The sequence below is a fragment of the Trachurus trachurus genome, assembly GCF_905171665.1.
Source record: "Trachurus trachurus genome assembly, chromosome: 4".
Lineage (NCBI taxonomy): Eukaryota > Metazoa > Chordata > Actinopteri > Carangiformes > Carangidae > Trachurus > Trachurus trachurus.
Window position 1 is genome coordinate 9979714 of NC_139898.1, and position 24316 is coordinate 10004029.

General features: G+C 41.3%; 2 protein-coding genes across 2 annotated transcripts; both read left to right on the plus strand.

Annotated features, from left to right (window-relative positions):
* The first annotated feature begins 236 nt into the window (after positions 1-236).
* LOC310984880 (gelsolin-like) lies at positions 237-7293 on the plus strand. The gene is made up of 17 exons (XM_083970240.1): positions 237-284; positions 1177-1369; positions 1491-1645; positions 2235-2396; positions 2497-2646; positions 2821-2910; positions 3019-3151; positions 3361-3449; positions 3549-3764; positions 3856-3989; positions 4761-4851; positions 5210-5380; positions 5482-5656; positions 5742-5857; positions 6385-6462; positions 6555-6615; positions 6701-7293. The coding sequence occupies exons 2-17, from the start codon at positions 1189-1191 to the stop codon at positions 6871-6873; spliced, it is 2175 nt and encodes a 724-aa protein (XP_083826366.1). The 5' UTR covers positions 237-284; positions 1177-1188; the 3' UTR covers positions 6874-7293.
* Positions 7294-7669: 376 nt separating this feature from the next.
* Positions 7670-10957, plus strand: LOC310984763 (retinol dehydrogenase 8; the record flags this gene model as incomplete). Its single annotated transcript, XM_083970078.1, has 6 exons — positions 7670-7766; positions 8706-8867; positions 9018-9197; positions 9280-9373; positions 10394-10577; positions 10694-10957. The coding sequence occupies 6 exons, from the start codon at positions 7670-7672 to the stop codon at positions 10955-10957; spliced, it is 981 nt and encodes a 326-aa protein (XP_083826204.1).
* Positions 10958-24316: the final 13359 nt, after the last annotated feature.

Below are 24316 nucleotides of genomic sequence, written 5' to 3' on the forward strand. Positions count from 1 at the left end.
AGGTTATACTGGGTTTTCCTTTGCGAAAAAGCAGAATCACCTCTGAGGTTTATCCAGTGGTCTATTGTTTCATAACTTTTGCATATTTCCTCCGGCCGTGGCTGCGTGCAGGGAGTGAGCTGTGTGGACTTAGTGCAGTGGGCTGGGTGGGGATGGACACGCCTTCAGGTCGGAACGCGGATGTCTCTGCAGCCTATAAAACAGAGCCGAGCGCACACAGACTGGGCGGAAAACACCAGGGAGCAGCTTCTACACACCCAACGTCTGTCCTCTGTCCTCATCAGGTAATGGGACATTTATTGCACTTTTACATCGGTTTATTGTGTGTGTCTGCAAAATGAGTGACACACCTGAGGAACTCTGCAGATTTTCTGACAGCGTCTAAGAAATGACGTTTGTAGTCGTTTTAGCGTTTGAGAAAGTATTTGACAGCATCAAGCCTTTGCATTGATCTTATTATTTCACTGACAGCAACTCTTTTTTTTTTTTTAATTGAACATGTGTATTCGTTTTGAACATATTATAAATTGGGCTACGTCTTATTTATGACAATGGAATAATGCATGAATAACCCCGTTTTTTTCCCCTTCCTTCCAGCAATTGGATAATAGCCACAAACTGTCGGATAACAGATAGGCTAACTAATATGACAACAAGGGAAACAAGTGTTTCCTGTGTTTCCTGAATTTCTTTTTTTATTATTTTGGCTCAAAACTCGTCAGGGTTAATTATTACATACTTTACTGCATGATACACTGTCTTTGCCTGTGGGAGTGGCTCCTCCTGTCTCAAGATGCCACACCACTACTTTCCTGACAGTAGGAGAAGAGAACACTCCCTGGCACATCAGGTTATACAACTGTATGAAGAATTAATAGCCTACTATTAAAAAAAGGTTAGACTGCTTGAGTGAACTTTAACATGATGCGATTTTTTCTTCAGCCTAATGATGAGAAAGGTTCCTGACCTCAGGCTATGTCTCAATACCAAATTTGCCAACAGATTATTTTCATGAAAATAATTTGTTTGCATCTGTGCTTGAAAACTATAAGTTTCTGTCTATCAATAAATCTATTCAACTTATCTTTTCAGCCCAAAATGAAACTGTCACGTGAGGTCAGTTTTTGTCCTCACTGTGACCTGCTGAGTTGTTCATGAGGATGTGTCTCCTCTCAGGTCCTGAGCATCATGGCATACCACAAAGAGTTTGAGAATGCAGGGAAGAAAGCCGGTCTGCAGGTGTGGCGGGTGGAAAAGATGGATTTGAAACCTGTCCCCTCTGAACTCCATGGCAACTTTTTCACCGGAGACTCTTACATCGTGCTTTACACCACCTCTCCCCCCTCTTACAACGTTCACTCCTGGATTGGTACAGTATTTCTCACTGGCTTATTACTGAATATTCCCCATCTGTCTGTCTGTGTTCTCTTGTTTAATCAAAATGCATGTTTTGCCTTGTGTTTTCGTTTTCATTATCTGCTGTACCACAGGTGCTGAAGCTTCCCAGGATGAGAGGGGAGCTGCTGCCATCTTTATGACCCAGCTGGATGATTTCCTGGGTGGAGCCCCAAGGCAGTTCCAAGAGTTTCAGAACCAAGAGTCAGTCACCTTTCTGGGCTACTTCAAGTCTGGTATCAAATACAAGGTGAAACGTGATGAATGATTGTGTGCTGTTTTTGACATATCGTTTAAAATATATTTTCTTTTTTTTTCTTCCAAAAAGCTAGAGAAATTCATTCACTTTTTTGTATGACTAATTGAAACTGATGTAATCATCCCGGCTAAAGTGCCTGTTTAAAGCTGTTTATAAGGGAAGTGGAACTGTTTGGAGCAGTGGTTGGTTGCTCCCTCAGGGTTTCCGCTGAGGGTTGCCATGGAGAGTTTGATCCAGTAAACATGCTGAGCAGGAACACGTTTGCTAATGCCAAAGCACCAAAGAGCTGCAGATGTTTTGACCTGAAATAGTCCACTGAACAACAGACAAGCCTGTCTTTGTATTTTTGTAGTTGCAGGAATATTCCTCTGCAGTCAGAGTTTAAAAAGGAATCTCTTACATTCCCTCATGCTTTCTTTTGTTGAGAGTTTAAGCTAAGTCCTTGTTAGTGCTTGCTTCGAACATGAGTGGTATTCATCTAATCTAATCTTTCATTTTGGTAAAAAAAAAGCAAATAACCGCACAGCTGTAGTTGAATAGTTCTAATGCTTTGCCCAACTTGACCTTACTGCTGTCACAGAAAGGTGGAGTCGCTTCAGGCTTCAAACACGTGGTCACCAACGAAGCCAACGTGAAGCGCTTGCTGCACGTTAAAGGACGCCGGATGATCAGGGCCACGGAGGTGGACTTGTCCTGGGCCAGCTTCAACAGAGGAGATTGCTTCATCATTGACTTGGGAAAGGTGATCCATCTAGAACTGGGACAGGACACCGAAAATATGTCGGACTGTGTTTTCCTGTAACTAAACATGTTCTCCTCTGTTCCCCACTGCAAAATGTCAGAACATCTACCACTGGTCTGGCGGTGAGAGCAATCGCTTCGAACGCCTGAAAACCACCGAGCTGGCCATCGATATCCGTGACAATGAACGAAGAGGCCGCGCTGAATTACACATTATTGATGAAGGCTCTGAGCCAGAAGAAGTCATTAAAGTGAGCTTTTTACTTGACTTTTCTTTAGCAAAAAAAAAAGAACAACAACTTTTATTTGGGTAACCTCAGGATGTGTTTGGGACTGTGACTGTGTGAAAGAATTTATCTGACTCATTTGCCTGTTAGGGAGGATGTTGCCAATGTCGTCTTTGTTTATTTTTTGTTTATTTATAGGTGCTTGGAGCCAAGCCCAGCCTCCCGCCAGGAAGCTCAGATGATGTATCTGTTGATAAGAAGAACAAGAACCAGGCATCTCTCTATTTGGTAAATACACACAAATATTCAGCATTAAAATCAAGTCCTGTGAATAAAGTTTACTTAAGTCTGTAAAAGATTCAGAAGGTGCCTTGATCTATCCATCTCCCTTTGTAGATCTCTGATGCTGCTGGCTCCATGAAGACAACTATGGTGGCTGATAAAACCCCATTCAAACAAGACATGCTCTCCAGCAGCGATTGCTACATCTTGGACAACAGAGGAGACAATAAGATATTTGTCTGGAAAGGTAGACACAGATCTCTGTTCATTTCTGTGACCTTTTGCTCCTTGGATACGCTCTGTCTAGTTTATTTACCTATGCCCAATTTTATCATAGCAACATGTCCTTAGTCAGTGACTTCTGCTCCCTCTGCAACTGAGAATGAGTCATTCATAGATTTTACCAGAGCTTGTTTGGAAAGTCTCTAACCACATGTGCCACACCCTAAATTGCAGGAAAGAATGCCAATGCTGATGAGCGCAAAGCAGCACTGACTGCTGCCAACAAGTTCATCAGAGAGAAGAATTACCCCCAAAATACTCAGGTGACGTGGTCACATAGTGAAAACTTTCAGGTCTTTCCCCTTCCTTGTTTTGCTGTTAATATTTATGCTTGCACTTCTGTTCCTTTCTGATGTGTACAGGTCCAGGTAATGCCAGCAGGGGGCGAGACCACCCTGTTCAAGCAGTTCTTCTTCAACTGGCTGGACAAGGATGAGACCACAGGCCCAAGTAAGGCCTACGCCATCGGACGCATCGCCCAGGTGGAGCAAATCCCTTTTGATTCCTCCAGCCTCCACAGCAACAAGATCATGGCTGCCCAGTATGGCATGGTTGATGACGGCTCTGGGAAAGTCCAGGTATAGTGACTGACTGGCCTGATGCACTCATGCTTCATATGCACATCTTGAAATGTCAGGGTAGATGTGATGGATGTGGGCGTGTTTGCAGATTTGGCGTGTGGAGGGCGGTGACAAAGTCCCTGTGGACCCATCCACCTATGGACAGTTCTTTGGAGGTGACTGCTACCTGGTGCTGTACTCCTACAACACAGGGGGCAGAATGAGGCACATCATCTACACCTGGTGGGTGCTCTTCTTCACCAAGACCATGTTTATTTGTCAGTGACCTGAACAAGTATTTGTTGTTGGCTAACCCCTTTTTCAATTAGGAAATTACACCATATTGGCACAGCATAAACTAAATGATAAATGTTTTAACACTAGATAAGACAGGACTCTGTGAGGTTATACCTGGGCAAAATTGAACTAAATTGTAACACACCAACACTGTTATTTTTTTCTTTTTTCTTTTTACCATACTGATGTTTAGATTACAAAATAATCCCCATGGTCATAGTCTTGGTATATATCAACGTTTGCTAATTAACACCTAACATAAGGTGCTGCTGAGGCTGATGGGAAGAGTGTTAGTTTTACAGATAGTCAGTCATGAGCCAAAAACTGCTGACAGCCTGATGATAGTGTGAAATGAAGAGTCAGGATCACAAATTTTATTTCAGTAGAAGCTGGGGTAGACCTTGGGCACTAAAGGGAAATTTAAGAGATTAAAAGTACTGTAGGAGTCTTCCTCTGTGGACCATGAAGGTCCAGTGTACCAGATTACATGGCAATCTATGAAATAGTTGCTGCAATATTCATATACAAATGTGTTGGATGGATAAAGCACGTTTTTGACAGAGCCAGTAGCAATAGCATGGCTATTGTAAAAATTAACATCTAGAGTAGACAATAAAAAACATGTTTTTGTGTTGTTTGTTCGGATAGATTTTATATTACAAAATAAATTTGGTGTGGAGCTTGTTTGAGTGATGAATGTGGCTTTGCTGTCTTTAGGCAGGGGCAGAAGTGCAGTCAGGATGAACTGGCTGCTTCGGCCTTTCTCACCGTCAAGTTGGATGATTCCATGGGTGGAGTGGCCACACAGGTGAGATATTTAGTACTGGCTAAAATAAATAATATGGTTTTGCTTAGAGAAATGCTTAGAGATGTTCAACCTCTTGAGAAGTATTTGGAAAGAGATGACCACTCACATGTGACTATATTCACTTTGCATTATCAGCTAGCCTGGAGTTGAGTGATAATTTCGAGGTGTTCTGGTGCTGGTGGTTTTAGGCTTAGCTAAGCTAGCTGACCACCTGCTGGCTGTAGCTTCATATTTAATGGGCAGGCATGAAGTTGGTATCAATTTTAATTAACTCTTTGCAGGAAAGAAGCAAGAAAGTTCCTTTAGTGGGTTCTCCTCTGTCAGACATGTTGGTTGAGATGCTGCTGTGTTTCTCCAGGTTCGTGTCACTCAGGGCCAAGAACCTGCTCATCTTGTGAGCCTGTTTAAGGACAAGCCTTTGGTCATCCACCTGGGTGGGACATGCCGTCATTGTGGTGATACCAAACCTGCCAGCACACGGCTCTTCCACATCCGCCAGAGCTCCACCAAAGCAACACGGGCTGTTGAGGTCAGCTTCGCATTCCACGCTGAAAATGTACAGTATAATCTAACACGCGATAATGAACAATTCACACCTTTTCTTCCCCTCTTTGTTTCTCATTCGCACAGGTTGTGCCCACCGCCTCCTCTCTGAACACCAATGATATTTTCGTGCTGAAGTCACCCAGCGCCTTGGCTCTGTGGGTCGGAAAGGGAGCAAATCCAGAGGAGATGGCAGCAGCTAAATATGTTGCCAGCCTGCTCGGAGGAGCCGCCACTCAGGTGGAAGAGACCAAGGAGCCAGGTGAGTTAGAGCTCTTTCTCTCTGTGTTATAACAATATAACAGTTCCTTTGGAAAACTGTCATTTTCTTTTCTTCTCATCGTCAGCTGATTTCTGGGCCGCACTTGGTGGGAAGAAGGACTATCAGACCTCCAGGACCCTGCAGAAAACACTCAGGGCTCCTCGGCTGTTTGGCTGCTCAAACAAGACTGGCAGGCTGGTTGTAAGTATTTCATTTTTTATCTGTTCTGATTTGAGGAGGAAGGGCCGTGCACATCCAGTAAAGTAGGTGCTGGACTCAAAAAACAAATTACCAGAATAAACAGAAGGAAAAGTCTGCACACTTCAGCTCCCTTTTCAGTGCATTTATTTAGCATGTCCAACAAGCAACGTTTCGTGCCCATGGATGTTCTTATTATAGATCCATGTTCGTGCCACATGCTCTTCTTCAGGCTTAAGACATGCCTGGGTCATATGATTGGAGAGAAAAAAAAATCAATTATAAATATACAAGTAACAAAATAATTCAGTGAACAATCACACAAAGTACCTGTGATGATAAAAAATAAACAAAGTAAATACTAGAAAAGAAAGAAATCTTCTATACTAGACATTTGAAGAACATCAGGTTGTATGGCCATCATACTTTCAATTGAGATAGAGGCGCCTCCATGAGGATTTCTTTTTTTACAATAATGTTTGTTTCAACCTAATAAAATGGCCACTGTTAATGTGTATTACTAACTTTAGGCAGAGGAGGTGCCAGGGGAGTTCACACAGCTGGATCTGGCAACCGATGATGTCATGATTCTGGACACCTGGGATCAGGTACGGTGTCTTTACTTTTATGAAGTCTGTCAGTCTCGGTTCTCTCAGATGTTGGTAACCGACTCATCCTTAAATGGTTTGTCTCTCACCAGATCTTCGTTTGGGTTGGAGAGGAGGCCAATGAGGTTGAGAAAAGTGGATCTCTCAAGATTGGTAAGATAAACAGAGTTATTAGACATGAGGAGAAATTACAGAAAGATGTCCTAGTTCAAAAATGCATTCTTGTTTGCCTTTTCAGCCCAAGACTACGTGAACTCTGACCCCTCTGGACGTCGTGGTACCCCCATCAGCACCATTAAGCAGAAGGAGGAGCCTCTGTCCTTCTCTGGCTGGTTCCACGCATGGGACCCCAAGATGTGGGACAGAGATTTTATGCAGCGCATGCAGGAGCATATCAAGAAACATCATTAGTCATTCATAGAAAAGCACAAAGCAACAGCCAAAAAGAGTGAATCCCTCCTGAAAAATGTTTGTCTATGTTGGTTTGGATTTCAAAGTAGTGTAGCTGGATGGCAGCTTGGAGGTACATTGAGCTTTGGCAGATTTGATATCCCATTTTGCAAAGCAGATGTAATTAGCATCTCTGAGACTGTTTTGTTTTTTTAAGTAACTCAAAAGTCAGAAATAACATTTTCATTTTCATAAGCAAGATACAATAGTTCCACCCTCACACAATCTATGATACAGTGTATCGTTGCAGCTTGTTTTTATTCTTTCTTTCACATGCATTAAAGCAATAAATGTGTTAAAGTGGTGTGCTTGTAACAAAAAAGTATACATTTTCTCACAGAAGAAAAAAATCTTTTACAACCTTGTTTGCCAAGTTGAATTTGCCAAGTAATGCTGAGTTTGAATAAAAGTACCACCTTTTTTGAAAGAATCCTTTTCTGACCTGTTTTTATTGAAACCAGAACTGGCTTTCTGGCTTTTGTTGTCGGCTCTTTGACAACATTTTTCAGATCTCCCAATTCACTGCAACAATAAACTTGTTATGATTAGTCTAAATCCTCACTCCTCATGAGCACTATGTGCAGGCTACGCTCAATGGTAATCTCTAGGCCATGTGCACAAGGCTTCTGCTGAGTTGCAGACCTGTGGATTAAGGAATGGGCTTTAAAAGTGCCTTCACTTCACCTATTACTGCTCCTCTATTGTCCTCTTTCATTCTCTGCTGCTGGATTTGCAAGACAAACACTAACCGGGCACAATGAACCAGAAGGTGGTACTCATCACTGGCTGCTCCTCCGGGATCGGCCTGGCCTTGGCTGTCCGCATCGCAAAAGATGAGAAGAAGAGGTTCATGGGTAAATTTTCCATCTTTTGCTTTGTTGAAACCTGCTGAGGTTGACAATGTTTTTCTGAAACTTCACAACCGATATTCAAACGGACCGATGAGTGAACATCAAATGAATTGAAAGACAGATCTAAGGAGTTAAGGAGTTTGTATTGCACAAGTATCAAATTGTTATTGCTGTGAAATACCTTTAAGGGGGATGGAAATTTTGCAGTTTAATGCATTGAAAGGCATTGACAATTCATCTTTCCACTGAACACAGAGCTGCTGCCAAGCTCATTCATTTAGTCACTGGTGGCAATAACTTAGTAGCTCTGGGTCTGGAGTGGCTGTAATTTATTTTGGTGCAGTCTATGTCTGCATGTTTGTTGAGCTTCAGAAATGACATCACTTTTTTTTTTAATTCAGCCTTAGAGTAGATACAAGTTGGGATGTGTTGGCAATATTTGTAGATGTGTGAAGGTTCAGCTTCTGCCCACAGTCCCTCATCTAATCCATGTTTAATGAAAAACACAAAACTTGAAGAATCACACCAAACAAGTGACACTTAAAGAGCGCTCTTGAACACTATGATTTTGCATATGTCTGCACAGGTAACTCTTCATCAAGAGCTATATTTCCATCATGAACAAGTGAAGAACGACTGGTGTGTTGAAGTGTTCGTTTTAAGTGACATATTCTACATTTTCAATGGAGATATTTTCTCTGAAAGAAATAGTCCGACAGTCTGTGGATGCAGTGCACTGGAGTTTAAGAACTGTATTTTTTCAGTGCTTTGAATGCTATAAACTAAATTTGATCAGTTCCATTGTGTTGGTGGGCAACAGACCATGAGCACTAAGAAAATATGTGATACATTTGTGACAACAGATGCAAGGTCATTATCTTCACCAGCAGCTCTGCATCCAAGTAAATAACAAAATATCTGCCCCAATTTTCTTTGCTGTAGTCTATGCCACCATGAGGAACCTGAGTAAGGGTGACGCCCTGGTTGAAGCAGCAGGCCGGACTCTGGGCAGGACCCTGGAGATCAAACAGCTGGATGTATGTGATGAGAACTCCATCAAAGCCTGTGTGGACAGCCTGCCTGAGCGCAGGGTGGACATCCTCCGTATGTAGACACCATCTGGTTTACTGTATTCAGTTCCTTATCTGCCTCATAGCTTTCAGTGATTAATCCATTGTGACTAGCACATTACAATACATGCTGTAGCTACATACCCACTGGACATGTCTTGCTGTGCTTGACTTTCTTTCACAGTAAGTAATGCTGGGATGGGTTTGATTGGACCTATCGAGTGTCAGTCGATCGATGAGATGAGGAATGTCATGGACACCAACTTCTTTGGGCTTGTGCGGTTGCTGAAGGAAACCCTGCCTGACATGAAGAGGAGGAAAAAAGGCCATATCGTGGTCATTAGCAGTGTCATGGGTATCCAGGGTAAATATAGTTCCACCTGTTCGTCATCAGAGCCAGTTATAGTGACAATGCGATGTCCTAACTCTGTCTTTCTCTGCCTCAGGGATTCTATTCAACGATGTCTATGCAGCATCCAAGTTTGCTGTGGAAGGCTTTTGTGAAAGCATGGCAGTACAAGCCTTGAGATTTAATCTCAAGTAAGATACAGATGTTTTATAGGGCTCCTGTAGAGACATGTATCTTGATATTTCATTCTGTAGTGTTTTATTTGGTTAGAGTCAAATTATGCTCACAAAATTAGGGTCATTAAAGGATTAGGTAAGGAAAAAAGGAGACCGCGCACTAGTTTGTAGCTCCCATGACAGTTTAATGTCACACACACGTAACGTTACTCCTTTTTTCCTTACCTGTGTCTTCCTTGGTGGTCCAGCACCTGGTCTTAAGTTTTTTTGGGATGTGCATGTAGTTGCCTTTGGTCATTAAATGATTCCCTGTGTGAGCTACCATGAAAATTCCTGCAAACCAGCACTTGTCCATGTGTGACACATCTGCAAACTCATTGTGCAAGAACACCAGCATTATCCATTGGCATCAGTGAGAGGAAAATATGCCAAAATGTGTCACGTCACAGCACACCCTGGTTTGAGGCATGTCCAAACAGCCTTGTTCAGTAACACAATGTCAGAGGGAAGGCTGCAGATAGGAGCAGAAGAACTGTATGTGCAGTGGCCCTGAGAGCTCAAAGTACTGCAACAGAAGAAGACACAAGTAGACAAAATGCAAAAAACTTCACAAAAGGTGCACTGCAAATATATATATATATATATTTTAAAGTAAAGAAAAAAAGAAATTGCTGCAAATACATACAATTAGTGTTTCCAGAAGACACAAAAAGGAACCAGGATCATGTGATACTGAAAATTTTGATAAACCATACAAACGTAGGCTACTGATTGGCCAATAAACTATCCTGGCAGTCGCAAAGCCACCAGAACTGGATTGTTATATTTTTTCAAACTGAAGACGTTTTTTTGAATTTGCAGCACGTTTGTGACATGTGTTTTCAAATTGCTGAAGATGTTCTGATGGGGTTTACCTATTTGCATTGTTCCATTACAAAGAAATGACAATAATATAAGCTCTGAGGGTATTATCTCTGCTGGTCTCCAGTTTGCTGTTGAGATGATGTGATTATAACTTATCTTTTCTTTCCTCAGTATCAGCCTGATAGAACCAGGTCCGGTCATAACAGAGTTTGAGCGCAAGGTCTATGAGGAGGGCTTGAAGACGGACCTGAGCAAAGCTGACAAAGTGACCGCTGACATGTTCACAAACATTTACTTGAAGAACTACAAACAAATCTTTGAAACCCTTGGCCAGTCTCCAGAGGATGTGGCAGAGGTAGAGTAGCCTACTGTTCATCTACAAACAGCCTTCAGCACATTTAATTTTATTTAGGCTTTTTCTCAACTTCTAGTTTATATATATTATATTGTGTGTGTTTTTTTTCCTCCCAGCACACATTCAAGATCATCACAATGGACAACCCACCCTTTCGTCATCAGACCAACACTCTTTACACCCCAATGACTACACTCAAGTATGCTGATCCCAATGGTGACCTGCCAATTGACACATTTTACAAGATGGTGTTTGAGCATGACAAGGTCTTCAACGCTAGTCTGAACTTCCTCAAACTTCTGCGCTGGAGAAGTCGGAAAAGTTTTACCTTGGACAAGGACAAGGAGAAGGAAAAGGAGAAGGAGAAGGAAAATAACTAACACAGAGTCCATGTCTCATTTTCTTATTTTTGTGAGTGCATGGTTTCCTGTCATTTTCCTTTACTTTGTTTTTAGCTGGAAGTCTTTGTGATGAAATGGTTAAAGACGTAAAAATAAATCAATTAATAAAGCAACAAAAATATAACAGTGAATAAGAGGTTTCTTTTCACACATGTCTTCCTGCTGTAGGTTTTAAACCACACCCTGTTACTGTAACATGTACCTACCAACCATAAATGTCTTAACTCGTTAAGCCTCCAAGCCCCATATTACACAATATGTTAGTAGTTAGCAAAAAAAGAAGGAGGACAACAATGTCAGCACATCAGACGAGGGATTTAGAAAGTTAAGTTGATTAAACCTCCTTCTTCAGTGGTTATATGATTGAAAAGACATTAGAAACATTTAAAAACCTCCTTTTAAAGATATGTATTACCACATCAACCAATTCTGTTGGTGACATATTGTGCAGGATTACACATAGACTAATCTGGGATTCAGTTGTTTGGTCTGAGTCCCCCCCCCCCCCCCCCCCAACACTCTTAATGAAGAGCTGTTTTATTTTTATTTTTTTTAAAAAGGGCTTTAATGTGCAGGCAGAAAATAAAACACAATTATATTTAGTTAAAAATAAAACACAGTGGAAGAATATACTATACATATTTTTAGTTCTCTATGTGAGCCAGGAGATGGCGCCAAACACTAGCTGGACCACATGGCTGACCTGGGTTGTGACTGAAAGAGGAATCCTCGTTTCGTAGTAACTAAACCTGCTCACCTTACACTACCCCTCGTGACTAGGCCTACTGGCAATGCATGTGTTGTTAAATCCAGTATTTTTTATTTTATTTTTATTTTTTACCAGTAACATAGGCTATGAATTGGGATTTACACCGAGTAGACTTACTTTGGCTGAAGCATCAGTTTTCTTAACAGTGGGACTTGCATATATCACACACTGAATTATGTCGCGCTTTGTCTGGCAGCTGCACTGTCATGGATGCTGCATGTTTCCATTGTCTGAGCGGCCAATAATTGGCTCGCAGAGCGCACTAAGTGGCAGGGTGAGGCTGTGCACAGATGTCTCGGGTTAATGGTTGTCTCCCAGCAGCCTCCACGGTCGGTCCCAGGAGCCTTTTGGACTCGCTAAGGGATGCTGATGCCCCGCCCAGGGATCACAGCTTTAAACAAAACAGGGAGCGGGATCAGCAGCGTGCTCACTGAAATAATGCATTTGTATTTTTAAGTGACTAAAATGTGGACTGTGGTGACGTACAGTAAATTCTTGTGTTATTTCCTTCACCTTGCATCTAATAGAAAATGTGAATATTTCAGTTTGCTGATGAGCCTGTTTCAGTGGTTCCGGTCCATCCACAGCCCAGCTCCAGGCACCAGGATTTCTCTGCAGGACCTGCCCGCCCCCCCCCAACCCATCCATCCATCCACCCTCCCCTCCATCCCTCCGCCCTGCAGGTAGAGCAGCCCTGTGATTCGTTTCCCTCCCCGTGACTCATCTGCTTTATTATAACAAACAGAGCATCATCAAAGCAGCAATAACAGTGCTTTCCTATACCCAGAGCCTGGAGACTCTTCCTGGAAGGGGAGTGACTCAGTATATATATATTGATATATATATATATATATATATATGCACTGTATATTCAGACATATGCATGGGAGCATCCTTGCCTTTTTCTATCTTTGTCATATCACCTTTTTTGCTTTGAGGATTTTTGTGTTTTTGACTTGGACAGTAGGTGTGACTGCATCTTGAACAGGTCTGGTTAACTGTCTGTTTAGCTGATGATTTGCTGGCTGATTTAAACCTTGTTACTGTGTGGCTGTTTAGGGCAGTGCCTGACTAATCTAATGGCAAACTGGCTCTTAAATGATTTTCAGACTGTTTTTCAGTAACTGCGTTTTGCTGATAGACAGGCTGACAAAGTGCTTCTTTTGTTCAATAAGTGACTGACTGGCTGACTGACTGACTGACTGGCTGGCTGACTTACTGACTGGTTGTTATTTTCTACTTGACTGGCTCATAATTTAACTTGCTTTTTTAAATCACTGTTTATATGATTCAGTGACTGGCTGGCTGAGCTTCTTGCTTATTTATTTCCTGGCTGCCTGGCTTTCAAGCTGATTATTTTTTATTCTGAGGCTCACAATTTGTCTGAATGGCTGGGAGTAGCATCAGCATCATCAGTCACCATCACCAATAACCAATCTCAGAATTTTTGTGACTATTTGAAAACACTGTGATGAAGCAAAGGAGAGGCATGGTGGAAAAGAAATTAAAAAATATCTAAAAGTAATTAAAAAAAAATACAAACAAGAAGCAGAAAAGCAGAGGAGGAAACTTCGGGAGAGAGAAAATTGTATTGGAGAGAGAAAAGCAGGAGAGACTGTGCAGGAAGGACGGGTGACCGGAGGAGGCGTGGCAGCGGAGAGAGAGAAGAGGAGGCGAGTGGATGCGACCCACACCCTGAGATGCTGTGCTGGCTGAGAGAGGACGAGATGTCGGTCCAGGAGCTACTACAGAGGGTGCAGTGTGTCATCACACATGTTGGTATGTCGTTACATTTCTCCTCTTTTCCCCTCATATTCATGCTTTCAGATGCTGCGACCTCAAGGAGCTTTTGTTTTCAAGGGTGTCTCCTCTGTGGGGAATGTAAAATGTGGAGGATTCCCTCTACTCTTTAACTGTCCTCCTGCTTTTTGTTGTTGTTCTTGTTGAAATGTTTTGGTGGAAGATGTGGTGCAAGGTTTAGTCTTCTGGAAAACCCCTGAACGGGTTGTGAATGTGATGAGAGGCAGAGCAGATGAAAGAGAGGCAGGGAATCGCCGTCCTCTCATCAGGACCGCTGAGTGAGGAGATGCTCTGCACATGGGCAGAGGAGACAGAATGCCACCAGGATACGACAGGGGAATCTTTGAGTTGGATTAGAGTTGAGTTTTTCTGTGGTTTTACAGACACTTAGCTGTATTTACTCTATCAGACGCTTCTCTGTTTTGCAGCATTAATTGTTAATGAGGTTTGGTTGTGTAGATGTTTGTTTCAGCCGAGTGAATATTTGATGGTTGCAGTATTGTATTTTCTGTGTTTCATTTTAAAAGAAAAAACATCCTGAGGTACCAGTTGGGTGAATAGAGCTTTTAGTATTTATTAAAGTCATTATATGTAAATGATGATGCTGGAAAATTAGCAGAAATCCTGCAAGATTTACAAGGTCAGCATGTAATGGATCTGAAATCTATTGCTTTCAGCTACTTCCATTATTTTATTTATATTTATTTTTTATCCTATCACCATTTCTCAACCTTCCTCTTTCTCGTTTTCCTCATCCTGCAGTCTCTCCTTTCCTCTTTTTCATTTCCCACCCTCGCTCATTTTTCTCTTCCCCTGCTTTCCATCCCCCCTGCATCCCCACCATTCCTCATTCCCTCCCACCCATCCCTTTCCATCCCTTTCGTCCTCCCTTTCTTCCTCTCCTTCGCCTCTCTTCCCTCACTTATCTTTCCTTTCCTTTCCTCCTTCCATCCTTCTTCCTCCTGCTCCTCTCCTTTTCTGTGTCCGGGTCGTTTTCCGGCTGCTGCGGGAAGTAGGTTAATGTGCCACGCTGGAGACTATCACACAGCATCCTCCATGACTGCACTTCCTGTATTGCATTGCAGCCATTCGATGGTTGGTGGGTGGTAGGTGGGGGTTGGGGGCACTTTAGTACAGATGATTACCATGGAAACTGTGCTAGCTTCTACAAACCAAGGGACCCCGTTTGATTTATTGGTTTCCTACATTTTGTATGAAATGTATTTGCTGTTGGTGTTTACTTTTATATAAAAGCTAGAAAATTAGACAGAACGATATGAGATATGAGACAACCATGAAATTCAAAGGCTCTTAACTGTCACATGAAATGAAACATGCTGTGGCTTGTCATAGCTATATGTTAAGTTTCTATTTTATGTGAGCACATATAATTATCATATATTCATTAAGGATTTTGGAAGCTCAGACAAACAATGCTGTCCTCCTGCTCGCAGAGTAACAGAAAACTCTTCTATGTGTCGTTTTAGAGAACAACAACAGTGTTGGACTGTAGCTTGTGAGATGTTATTCTGTTTATTTCCCCCTGTTTCCACTTTTCATTCCTTTCCATCAACTGACCAGCAGGGAGCTCACTCACTCCTGTTTGAACCATAAAGCTGTCCGTATATGACCGCAGCACAGCCTCAGGCTTTAGCGACCAGGCCACATAACATATGGGCTTGTCTCTCATGGGGCTTTGTAGATGACCATACACTTGAATTAAAAATATAATAGAATATAAATGAAACCATAGATGGGATCCTCCTCGCCCTATTTTGAAGCAGTGACAGCTCACTCTCTTCTCTTAAAGTTTCCGTCCTGTTGTGTGATTGTCATGTGGGTCCTTCATTAGTGTCCTGCAGACCAGACAGAGCTGCAGAAACAAGCTGAAATGATGGGACATGATGCATCTCAATTGACCTCAGCTCTCCTCACTGTGTGTTTAATGACTGGCGAGGTCTCCCTGGGTCCTATGACTGTCACATCACTTAGTCATCTGATGCTCCTATTATAACCACTACATTTAGTTAATAATCCATTCCTGTCAGTCTCAGTCAGCTACTCCTGTTTTGATTGTGGCTTGTGGAATTTTAATTCACCCAATGTAAATCTTCACACAGATTTTGAACTACTATAGTACTTTTTTTTTTTTTAATTATTATTATTTTTAATTATTTTACTTATTACGAAAACAAGAGTTAGTATAGATGATCTTCCAACATTTTGGTGGTGAGCATTTAATACACTAACCAACTGGCTAATATGAAATTGAAGCTTTACTCTCCCTAAATGATTTTTTGTATTGGACTGCTTTATGTATCCAGAGTGTTTCTAAAGAGCTGCTTTCTAAGCTAGTATCATCATACCCCCACTATAAATCATAAATCATAAAATATTATGACAAACTCAAGTGTTAACATGTAGCAAGTGAATATCTTTCAAATAACTGTTCATGTTCTCACTTTCAGGGTTGTTAGTGGGAATGAAAATTGAAATATTATATGATCATATCAAAATTTTACTCAGTTTTGGGTGTGTGTGTGTTCAAAACAATTCTTAAGACCGATAGGTGGAGTGGAGGATTATGATCACATCAATACTGTACTCCCCCACCATACAGTATATCCTATCTATGACTCACGGCAAAAGCTCCTATTGGTGGCCACTGATGTCATAGCAGCACCATGATGTGTGATTTCCCGTAACGACTGCATGTGTTCCCCTCATGCATAATTCATAACTGTGTGTGCTGCTTCATGGATGCCCGATCTAAAATGGCTACGCGTGTCCCACTGAAGCGTGGTGTCAGGACGAGTAGCTCTGAGGTCTGCAGATAAGGGCTTACTGCTCAGACACAGTCACATTGTTATTCAGTTTGAACCAAATCCCCTGCCCCCCTCCACCCACACTTAGTCTGAGAGGTGAGAGCCCCTCCTAAACAGTTGGTTAACGGGACCCTGTGAGTGACATTGGTTTCTGAAATGATGACATCAAAGGAAGAGATGATGCTAAATGCTGCCATGTTTTGACGAAGCAAGCAAATGAGAGTAAGATTCACAATATCCCCTAATGCTGGACTCTTAACAAGTGTCACAATGTAGTTAGACGACAACATGTAGCTGAGCTTTATGGATCATGTTGTATCATGAAGTTTTACCACACACTTGAGTTTTTCAGCTGGGTTCAGTTCCTTGTTTGGAGTTAGAAGAGTGATTCAAAAGATAATTTTGGTACTGATACATGATTACATTATATCGTAGTGTCCATCAAATCTTGTTCTTTTTTTTTTTTTTTTATATTTTTTATTAATTTTCAACATCATAATAAAACAAGGCAAAAAGGATGGCAAGTCTGCTGCAATGCACTGCAATGTACATATTCAACCATACCTCTCACCAATGCACATACACACACACACACACACACACACACACACTTCACAACACACCCAAAGGCTCACATGCATGCACACACACTCTGACACCACACCACTCACACTACACATACATACATACAGACACACTCACGTAGTTACAAAACAAAACAAAACAAAACAAGACCAGAAACAAAACAAAACAAAAAAAACAAAACAAAACAAAACAAAACAAAACAAAACAAAACAAAAAAAAAAGGGGGGGGGGGTGTTGTACGCTGATGTATTACATTGTAGCATTGGACTTGATATTAATAACAAAAGAAAAGCATAGGTTACAGGACAATATCAACAACTTTACAAAAGCATATTAGAGTAATGCAGCTCTTTTTCCATGAATGTCCGTGCAATGTCCCAGTGTCCTTGAGTGTTCGTGTCATAGTCAAAGAGCAAGTTGGAGGCGCGTTCCATGCTTAACAGGTCCAGATAGTCTCTAATCCATTCCGATAATGCAAAACATGAGGGTTTGTGTTGCTTCCAATTCATAAGGATAATTCTCTTTGCAGAGAGAAAGCCTAGATTCATAAAGTAGTGTGTAGAGCTTGATTTGACATGTCCCAGTGATTGTCCAAGAAGGCATGTGATGGGACAGACAGGTACATGGACCTTAAACATATCTGTTAGCACTTTTGTTATGCCAAGCCAGAATGTTTTGACTGCCGGGCAGTCCCATAGAAGATGTAATAATGATCCCTGCCCCCCACAGTTATGCCAACATTCATCTGACAGATCTTTATTCATTTTGGATATACGAGAGGGTGTCATATAAGCTCTACACAGTATCTTGAATTGTATGATCCTGTACCGAACACACCTGGATGACACAATACCCTTTTTCCATATAGCATTCCACTGTTCTGGAGTCAGTGTCACACCAAGATCCTTCTCCCATGCCTGTTGAGTAGGTATAAATGGATTAGGTGAGGCAAGTAACAAGATCTTGTAAATACTTGAAGTTGTGCCTCTTTTTGTAATGGCTGACATTAAGTTATTATCTAGTTCTGTTTTATGTGCGAGGGTAAATTTGCTAGTAATTGATTTAATTTGTAAATAGGCCAGAAACGCTGCTTCTGATAGTCCAAATTCTGCTTTAACGTCAGAGAAAGGACGGATACCATTTTCATTGCAGAGCTGGCCTATGGTGAAAACTCCTTTATGTTGCCATAATATATTATTTAGTGGCTTACCCCCAGCTGTCAGTAACGTGTTAAGCCAAATAGGGCATGATGGTAACATTAGTCCATTTATACCCAACCTTTTATGAAATAGTTTGGCAATAGAGCATGAAAATCTGATAATGCTGTTGTTGAGGGTGGCTGGTGGGTTAGTAGAGTACCATAATGAAGCTGGTGTAGTGACTTTGGTTTCAAGTATAATTTCCCTCTCTAGCCACTCCCAGCCACCCTTGACGGGATCAGATTTGTATGCCCAGGCAAGGGGATATCTCGCATTAAGCGATAAATAATAACAATACACATCTGGGACCCCAAGGCCTCCTTGAGATCTTGGTGTTGTAAGCTTTTCATAACCTATTCTCGATTTTTGATTGTTCCAAATAAAATGTATAAACAATGATTTGATTTGCTTAAACCATGATGGAGGAAAAAAAAGAGGGGATGGCTGATAAAGTATACATGATCCTGGGTAAAATGTTCATTTTAAGTATTTCAACCCTTCCCCATATTGATATGGGTAGAACAGTCCATCTTTTTAGATCATCTTTAATCTTGACTAACAGTTTAGGGCCATTTATATTAAACATTTCAGTAATTGGAGAAATAATGTCAATGCCCAAATATTTCATACCTTTGCTTTTCCAAATAAAGGGTGTACCTGCTAAGTGTACTTGAAATGTATGTTGGTTCAAAGGCATCGCCTCACTCTTACTCCAATTTATCTCATAACCTGAGAGGTAACTGAAGTTTTCCACTAGTTCAAGCAGGGCAGGTAATGACTCTGAGGGTTCGTTTAAAGTGACTAATATGTCGTCAGCGTACAAATTCAATTTGAAATTACTGTATAGTTATGCATTGAAATCCCTTTGATTTTCTCATTGGTGCGTATTGCACAGGCAAGTGGCTCTAGAGCAAGAACAAATAACAAAGGGGAGACGGGGCATCCTTGGTGGACCCCACGATGTCGACCAAATGGGGCAGATATCAGCCCATTGGTTTTGACGCTTGAGACTGGTGCTCCATAAAGAGTTTTTACCCAGTGCATAAAAAAAGGACCGAAATTAAATTTAGATAATGTAAAAAGCAAAAATTGCCATTCAATGCGGTCGAAGGCTTTCATTGCGTCTAAAGACGCAGCAATTGCAGGAGTTGTAAGGTTATTAGCAGCTGTTATGACATGCAAAAGCCTGCGCATGTTATTGGCTGAGACCCGTCCTGATATGTACCCCACTTGGTCTATATGAATCAGAGATGGAATCACTGTCTCCAGTCTAAGAGCAAGTATCTTTGCTAGGATCTTATAATCATTATTTAAAATACTGAGAGGTCGATAGTTTTCCATCTTTTTATGGTCTTTTCCAGGTTTGGGCAAGACAGTAATGATGGCTCGTCGCATAGAGGGGGGCATCAGTTCAGTTTCAATTGCCTCATTGAAGAGCATTAAAAGAATAGGTGAAAGAACTTTGCTGTAACGTTTATAAAATTCTATAGTGAAGCCATCTTCACCAGGGGTTTTACCTGATGCTAATTTGCTAATTGCTTGCTCAATTTCTGACTGAGTGATAGGAGACTCCATCTCTACATTCTCACTGACACTAAGAGCTGGGAGATCCAGCCCATTAAAGAATTTGTTAAGGTCTTGGTCTTTTGCCTTATATTCCGATGTATAAAGATTAGAGTAGAACTGTTTAAAAGCCAAGTTAATGGAGGTATTATCAGTATGAGGAGTGCCTTTGCTATCACTAATAACTGGTATAAAGTGCATGTTCTCCACTTGTTTTAATTTGTGGGCAAGCATTTTGCCTGCCTTATCACCTGATTCGAAGTGTCTCTTGCGTAGCTGGTAAAGAGCATTGGCTGTTTCTTCATGCAACAGGCTTTGCAGGTCAGTTTTAACCGTCAAAATAGACCTCCTCAGTTCCAAATTAGAAGGGTTGGACATGTGCTGTTCCTCTAGAGCTTTAAGTTCGTTGCCAAGTTTAATTTTTCTTTCCATGCGTTTCTTTTTTTCCGCTGACGCATAACTAATCACCCATCCCCTACATGTGGCCTTAAAGGCTTCCCAAGCAGTGGAGACTGAAGAGACTGATTTTAAATTTATATCAAAGAATTCAATAGTTTGTTTTTCTATAAGATCAGCAAGGCAGGCCACAAACAAAATCTTGTTCTTTAAAACTCTTCAAACCTTTTTTTCAGATTAATTGAAAAAATAAGGCCCTTTCACATGAACCAGACAATGGCATTCATGCCATTCAGTCACTGCTCAGTGATTTCAAAGGAGCTTTCAATCGAAAGCAACTGGACTTGGTTATTTGTCTAGGAAGACATTTCACCTCTCATCCAAGAGGCTTCATCAGTTCATGCTGACCAGGCTGGGACTGGTCCAACTATCTGGTGTGGAGACCCAGGTATTTAACCTCTTGTGTGGGCGTTCACAAGGCTGAGGCTGAGCCTCTTGGATGAGAGGTGAAACGTCTTCCTAGACAAATAACCAAGTCCAGTTGCTTTCGATTGAAAACTGGACAAATGAGAATATGCACAGGCTTCTCAGTGATTATATTCCATATTCCCATTACAATACCATTATTAAGGTAATGACTATCCCTTTGAATAAGAAATATGACCTACATTATAATGAACTGGAGTTTTCCTTATGTATTAGGAATTTTGAAGGGTGCTTTTCTCCTAGCAGGTGCATGGAATAACAGTTAATAACATCAACATCAAAATATACTACAATAGTGTTATAAGTAAAATAGAAAGTACAATTAGAATAAAACGGGCAAATCCACTGTGATGATAGCAAGTCTTGGAATACTATGTGCAATCATTGTACTCTGCAGGTGTTTACCAAGACATAGCTCCACAAAGTAATTAGCCCCCAAAATTGGGCTCTTTTAATCATGAAAACAACACTGAGTGTGGGTTTCCCCACTTGCTACTCAGATTCATTAAATCAATGCCATTATTTTACTCCAGAAATATATATTAAAACATTCCTGTGCAAGATCTGAGAGGCAGTCCTCTTTTTGCTCTGCATGCATCCTTAGAATGAACTTCCTGTTTTCTACCTGCATCTTCTTCTCCTCCCACCTGTACAAAGTGTGCTCTGCACAGAGAACCAGAGAATCAATGGTTTGAGATCTCCAGCAGCTTTATTTTGAGACTGATGCCAAGCCAGTCTTTAGTTTATGAAGTGGTTTAAATGAAATATTGATCTTAGTCGGGTTTCTTTTCCTTGTCTCCCCTTAAATATTGTTGCAAATATGAGAAAGAAGACCAATAACTTCCAGTAAGGACAGTCATTAATATTACACGTGGCATAAACATTACCATTGTAAATGCATCATGACCCGAGGCCAGTTTTTCTTGTCCATGGGAGGAAATATGTGACACAAAAGACATGAAGGACACTGAGGCGCCAAAAGCTACATGTTTAATCTCAGTCAGTTACTCAGAGGTGAAGATGTGGCCTGGAACAAAGAGAGGTCCCTGGACACAGAGAGGTGACAAATGGGAAGGTCAGACACCACAGCTGGGACAGATGGTTTCATTTTTACTCAGATTGTTTTCTTACTGCACACTTCCAGCTTCACCAGTTACATCATGACGAATAAGGAAACATTAGACTTTAACAACAGCAGCAGATGTGCAACCATGTGATGATATTTCACGGACATCAATTTGCTCAAAGACACTTTTCCATGAACCACAGTTTAAGAAAAGTTTAGGAAATGTAGAATTTCTTTACACTATCTGAAGGTAGAGTATGTTTTAGTTGTTTACCTTATATGACCCAGTGTGTCAACATGACAGCTGTCAGAATAGACTGAATAGTACTGAATGGGAAAAAATATAGAGATTTTTAAAGGATTTTCTCACCATTAACCACTGCAGTAATCACATGTGCTACCCTCTGATAGCTGCTCCGGATTCACGATATTATCCAGAAGCCCCCCCCTCCCCAAGCAGCCCCCCATGTTGTTGTCATGACGTCAGAGGTGCATTCTCTCTGCTTCCTCTTCCTGTCTCTGATGGTGGGTGGTGGTGGTGGTGGAGAGGGGTGGGTCACCATATCCTTTGTCTTTCTTTCTGTCAGCTGGACTGAGGCCAGCTGAGCGGCCGTGCTCACAACAACACAGCTGAACAATAGAACTGGTCCACTGGTCCACAGGAGAAGTTTGATTTCACAGTCTGGCCTATTTTTTTCTCCCAGCACAATTCATGCCAGGGTCAAGTGAGCTGCTGATCGACTTAGTGTCGATGACTGAGGGAGGCAGGTGGTTTTTTAGATCAGACTCATGGATATGAACGAAAGAGGAGTCCACATCAATGTGTTTTGAATTGTTATTTAATAATTTGTTTATTTTGCAAGTTGAAAACCCATTTATACTTGATACATCAGTATCCATCAGACGTGACCACAGCATTACCTGTTATGATTATGTTGGGACTCTTACAGCACTTAAGAGGAAAGATCATGATTTTGTTTAATATAGAACTTCAGAAACAAAGGTTTCTGTTGCCTGAACCACAGACGTATGGATGTGAACCATGGTGGTGTTTCATTCATTCAAAGGGTTAAACCTGGATTATGTAATCCCTAGAAGTATGACAAGCTCCACCCTGTTCTTCTCCCTCCACCCTTCAGTCTCTTGTGTCTCTGATGGATTCAAAGATAATCACCCTAGACTTGGTCTGATAAAATGTATCACATACTTTTTACATTAAGTAGCTGAAAACAAACCCACTTGGGGTTCAGCTATTGTTTAAAAATGTTTATTAAGAGTTAGGGTATGAATCCTCTCAGTTTTGCCACCGAAGGCAGTGGCTGCTTGTTTCTTTCCCTATCAGATTCTGTTGCGCCTGAGATGAAAACCTAGTGTCAGTTTGAATCATACAGTATTTAGTCAAATTTATCCTAAATCTGAATCAAAACAAAAAGGATGAGCGTAAGCATGGCAAGCTGAAGCACAGCATATGGCTGCAGCAGGTTTAGCGTCAGGCTCCGTCTCAGTTATTCGTTCCCTGAATGATCTGCTTTGCCAGACATTACAGGAAATGAAGCAGCTCATAGAGACAGAGCCCACAGGTGGATGCTGGGGAGGTGGTGGGTTTGCAAAACCTCATGGGCAGCAGGAGCAGCAGCAGCAAAGATGTAAGCAGTAGCAGCAGCATATCCAGGGATGAGCAGGTACAGTAAGCTGGGGGGTTTAAATAACCCGCCCTATTTGGATGAGGAGAGCACATGACCGATCAGCTGATCAGGATGGCTGCAGCTTGAATCGTCTGCCTGAATTTGCTTTGCAGGCTTTGCATCATGAAAATCTGATTAAAAATGCTGCAAACATTTAAGTCCAGTTTTAGTCAAGAATGACAATCTCAGTAAAATGTAAGCGCTATCTTTTCAAATAAGATTATATTCAATAGATTGTAGGCAAAAGTAAAATATAAATGAAAACAAGCTGCAACATTAATGGTTGTATGATGAAGAACGTAACTTTGCAGAGACAAAGTCTTTCCTTATGTTATCGATTGAAGCAATACATTGAAACATGAATGGAGAAAGAGCAGTGAAGTCTGGAAAAATGAAAAACCAAGTCAACAAATTGAGTCAATCATTGCTGTGATCTTAAGGTGGTATGATCCCTCCTGTCTCGAAGTAGCTACTCTTGGACAAGATCCTGAACCACACAATGCTGTTCAGTGTATGTAAAGTATGAGTGAAAGGAGGAAAACCAAGCCTATTTTCTAGGCCTTTTCTCGAAAATTGCATATCCATAATAAAAAGAGTATCCACAAGGTCTATTTGAATACTTTTGGTGTCATAGTAAAGGGAAAAAAATGAGAAATTGTTGAGATGTGTACATTTCAGTAGGCTATATGTGTTACTGGTGAAGAGTAGCCTAAATGAAGATGACACACAGTAAAAATTAAATAAATTTAATGTTCGCCCCCCAAAAATCATATTTTAGATGAGTGTCCTTCAGAATTATGCTGCTAAAGCTCAAAACCTCTATCAAGTGATTGTACAATGAACATTATCTCAGCATGTTGATGGGTGATTGACAGTAGGCTACTGGCAGCCAATCAGAATCAGCAGAATCCTGAAATGTGTGACGTGCAGGCTGTTGTGTGCGGCGCTCGTAAAGGTTCCCCCC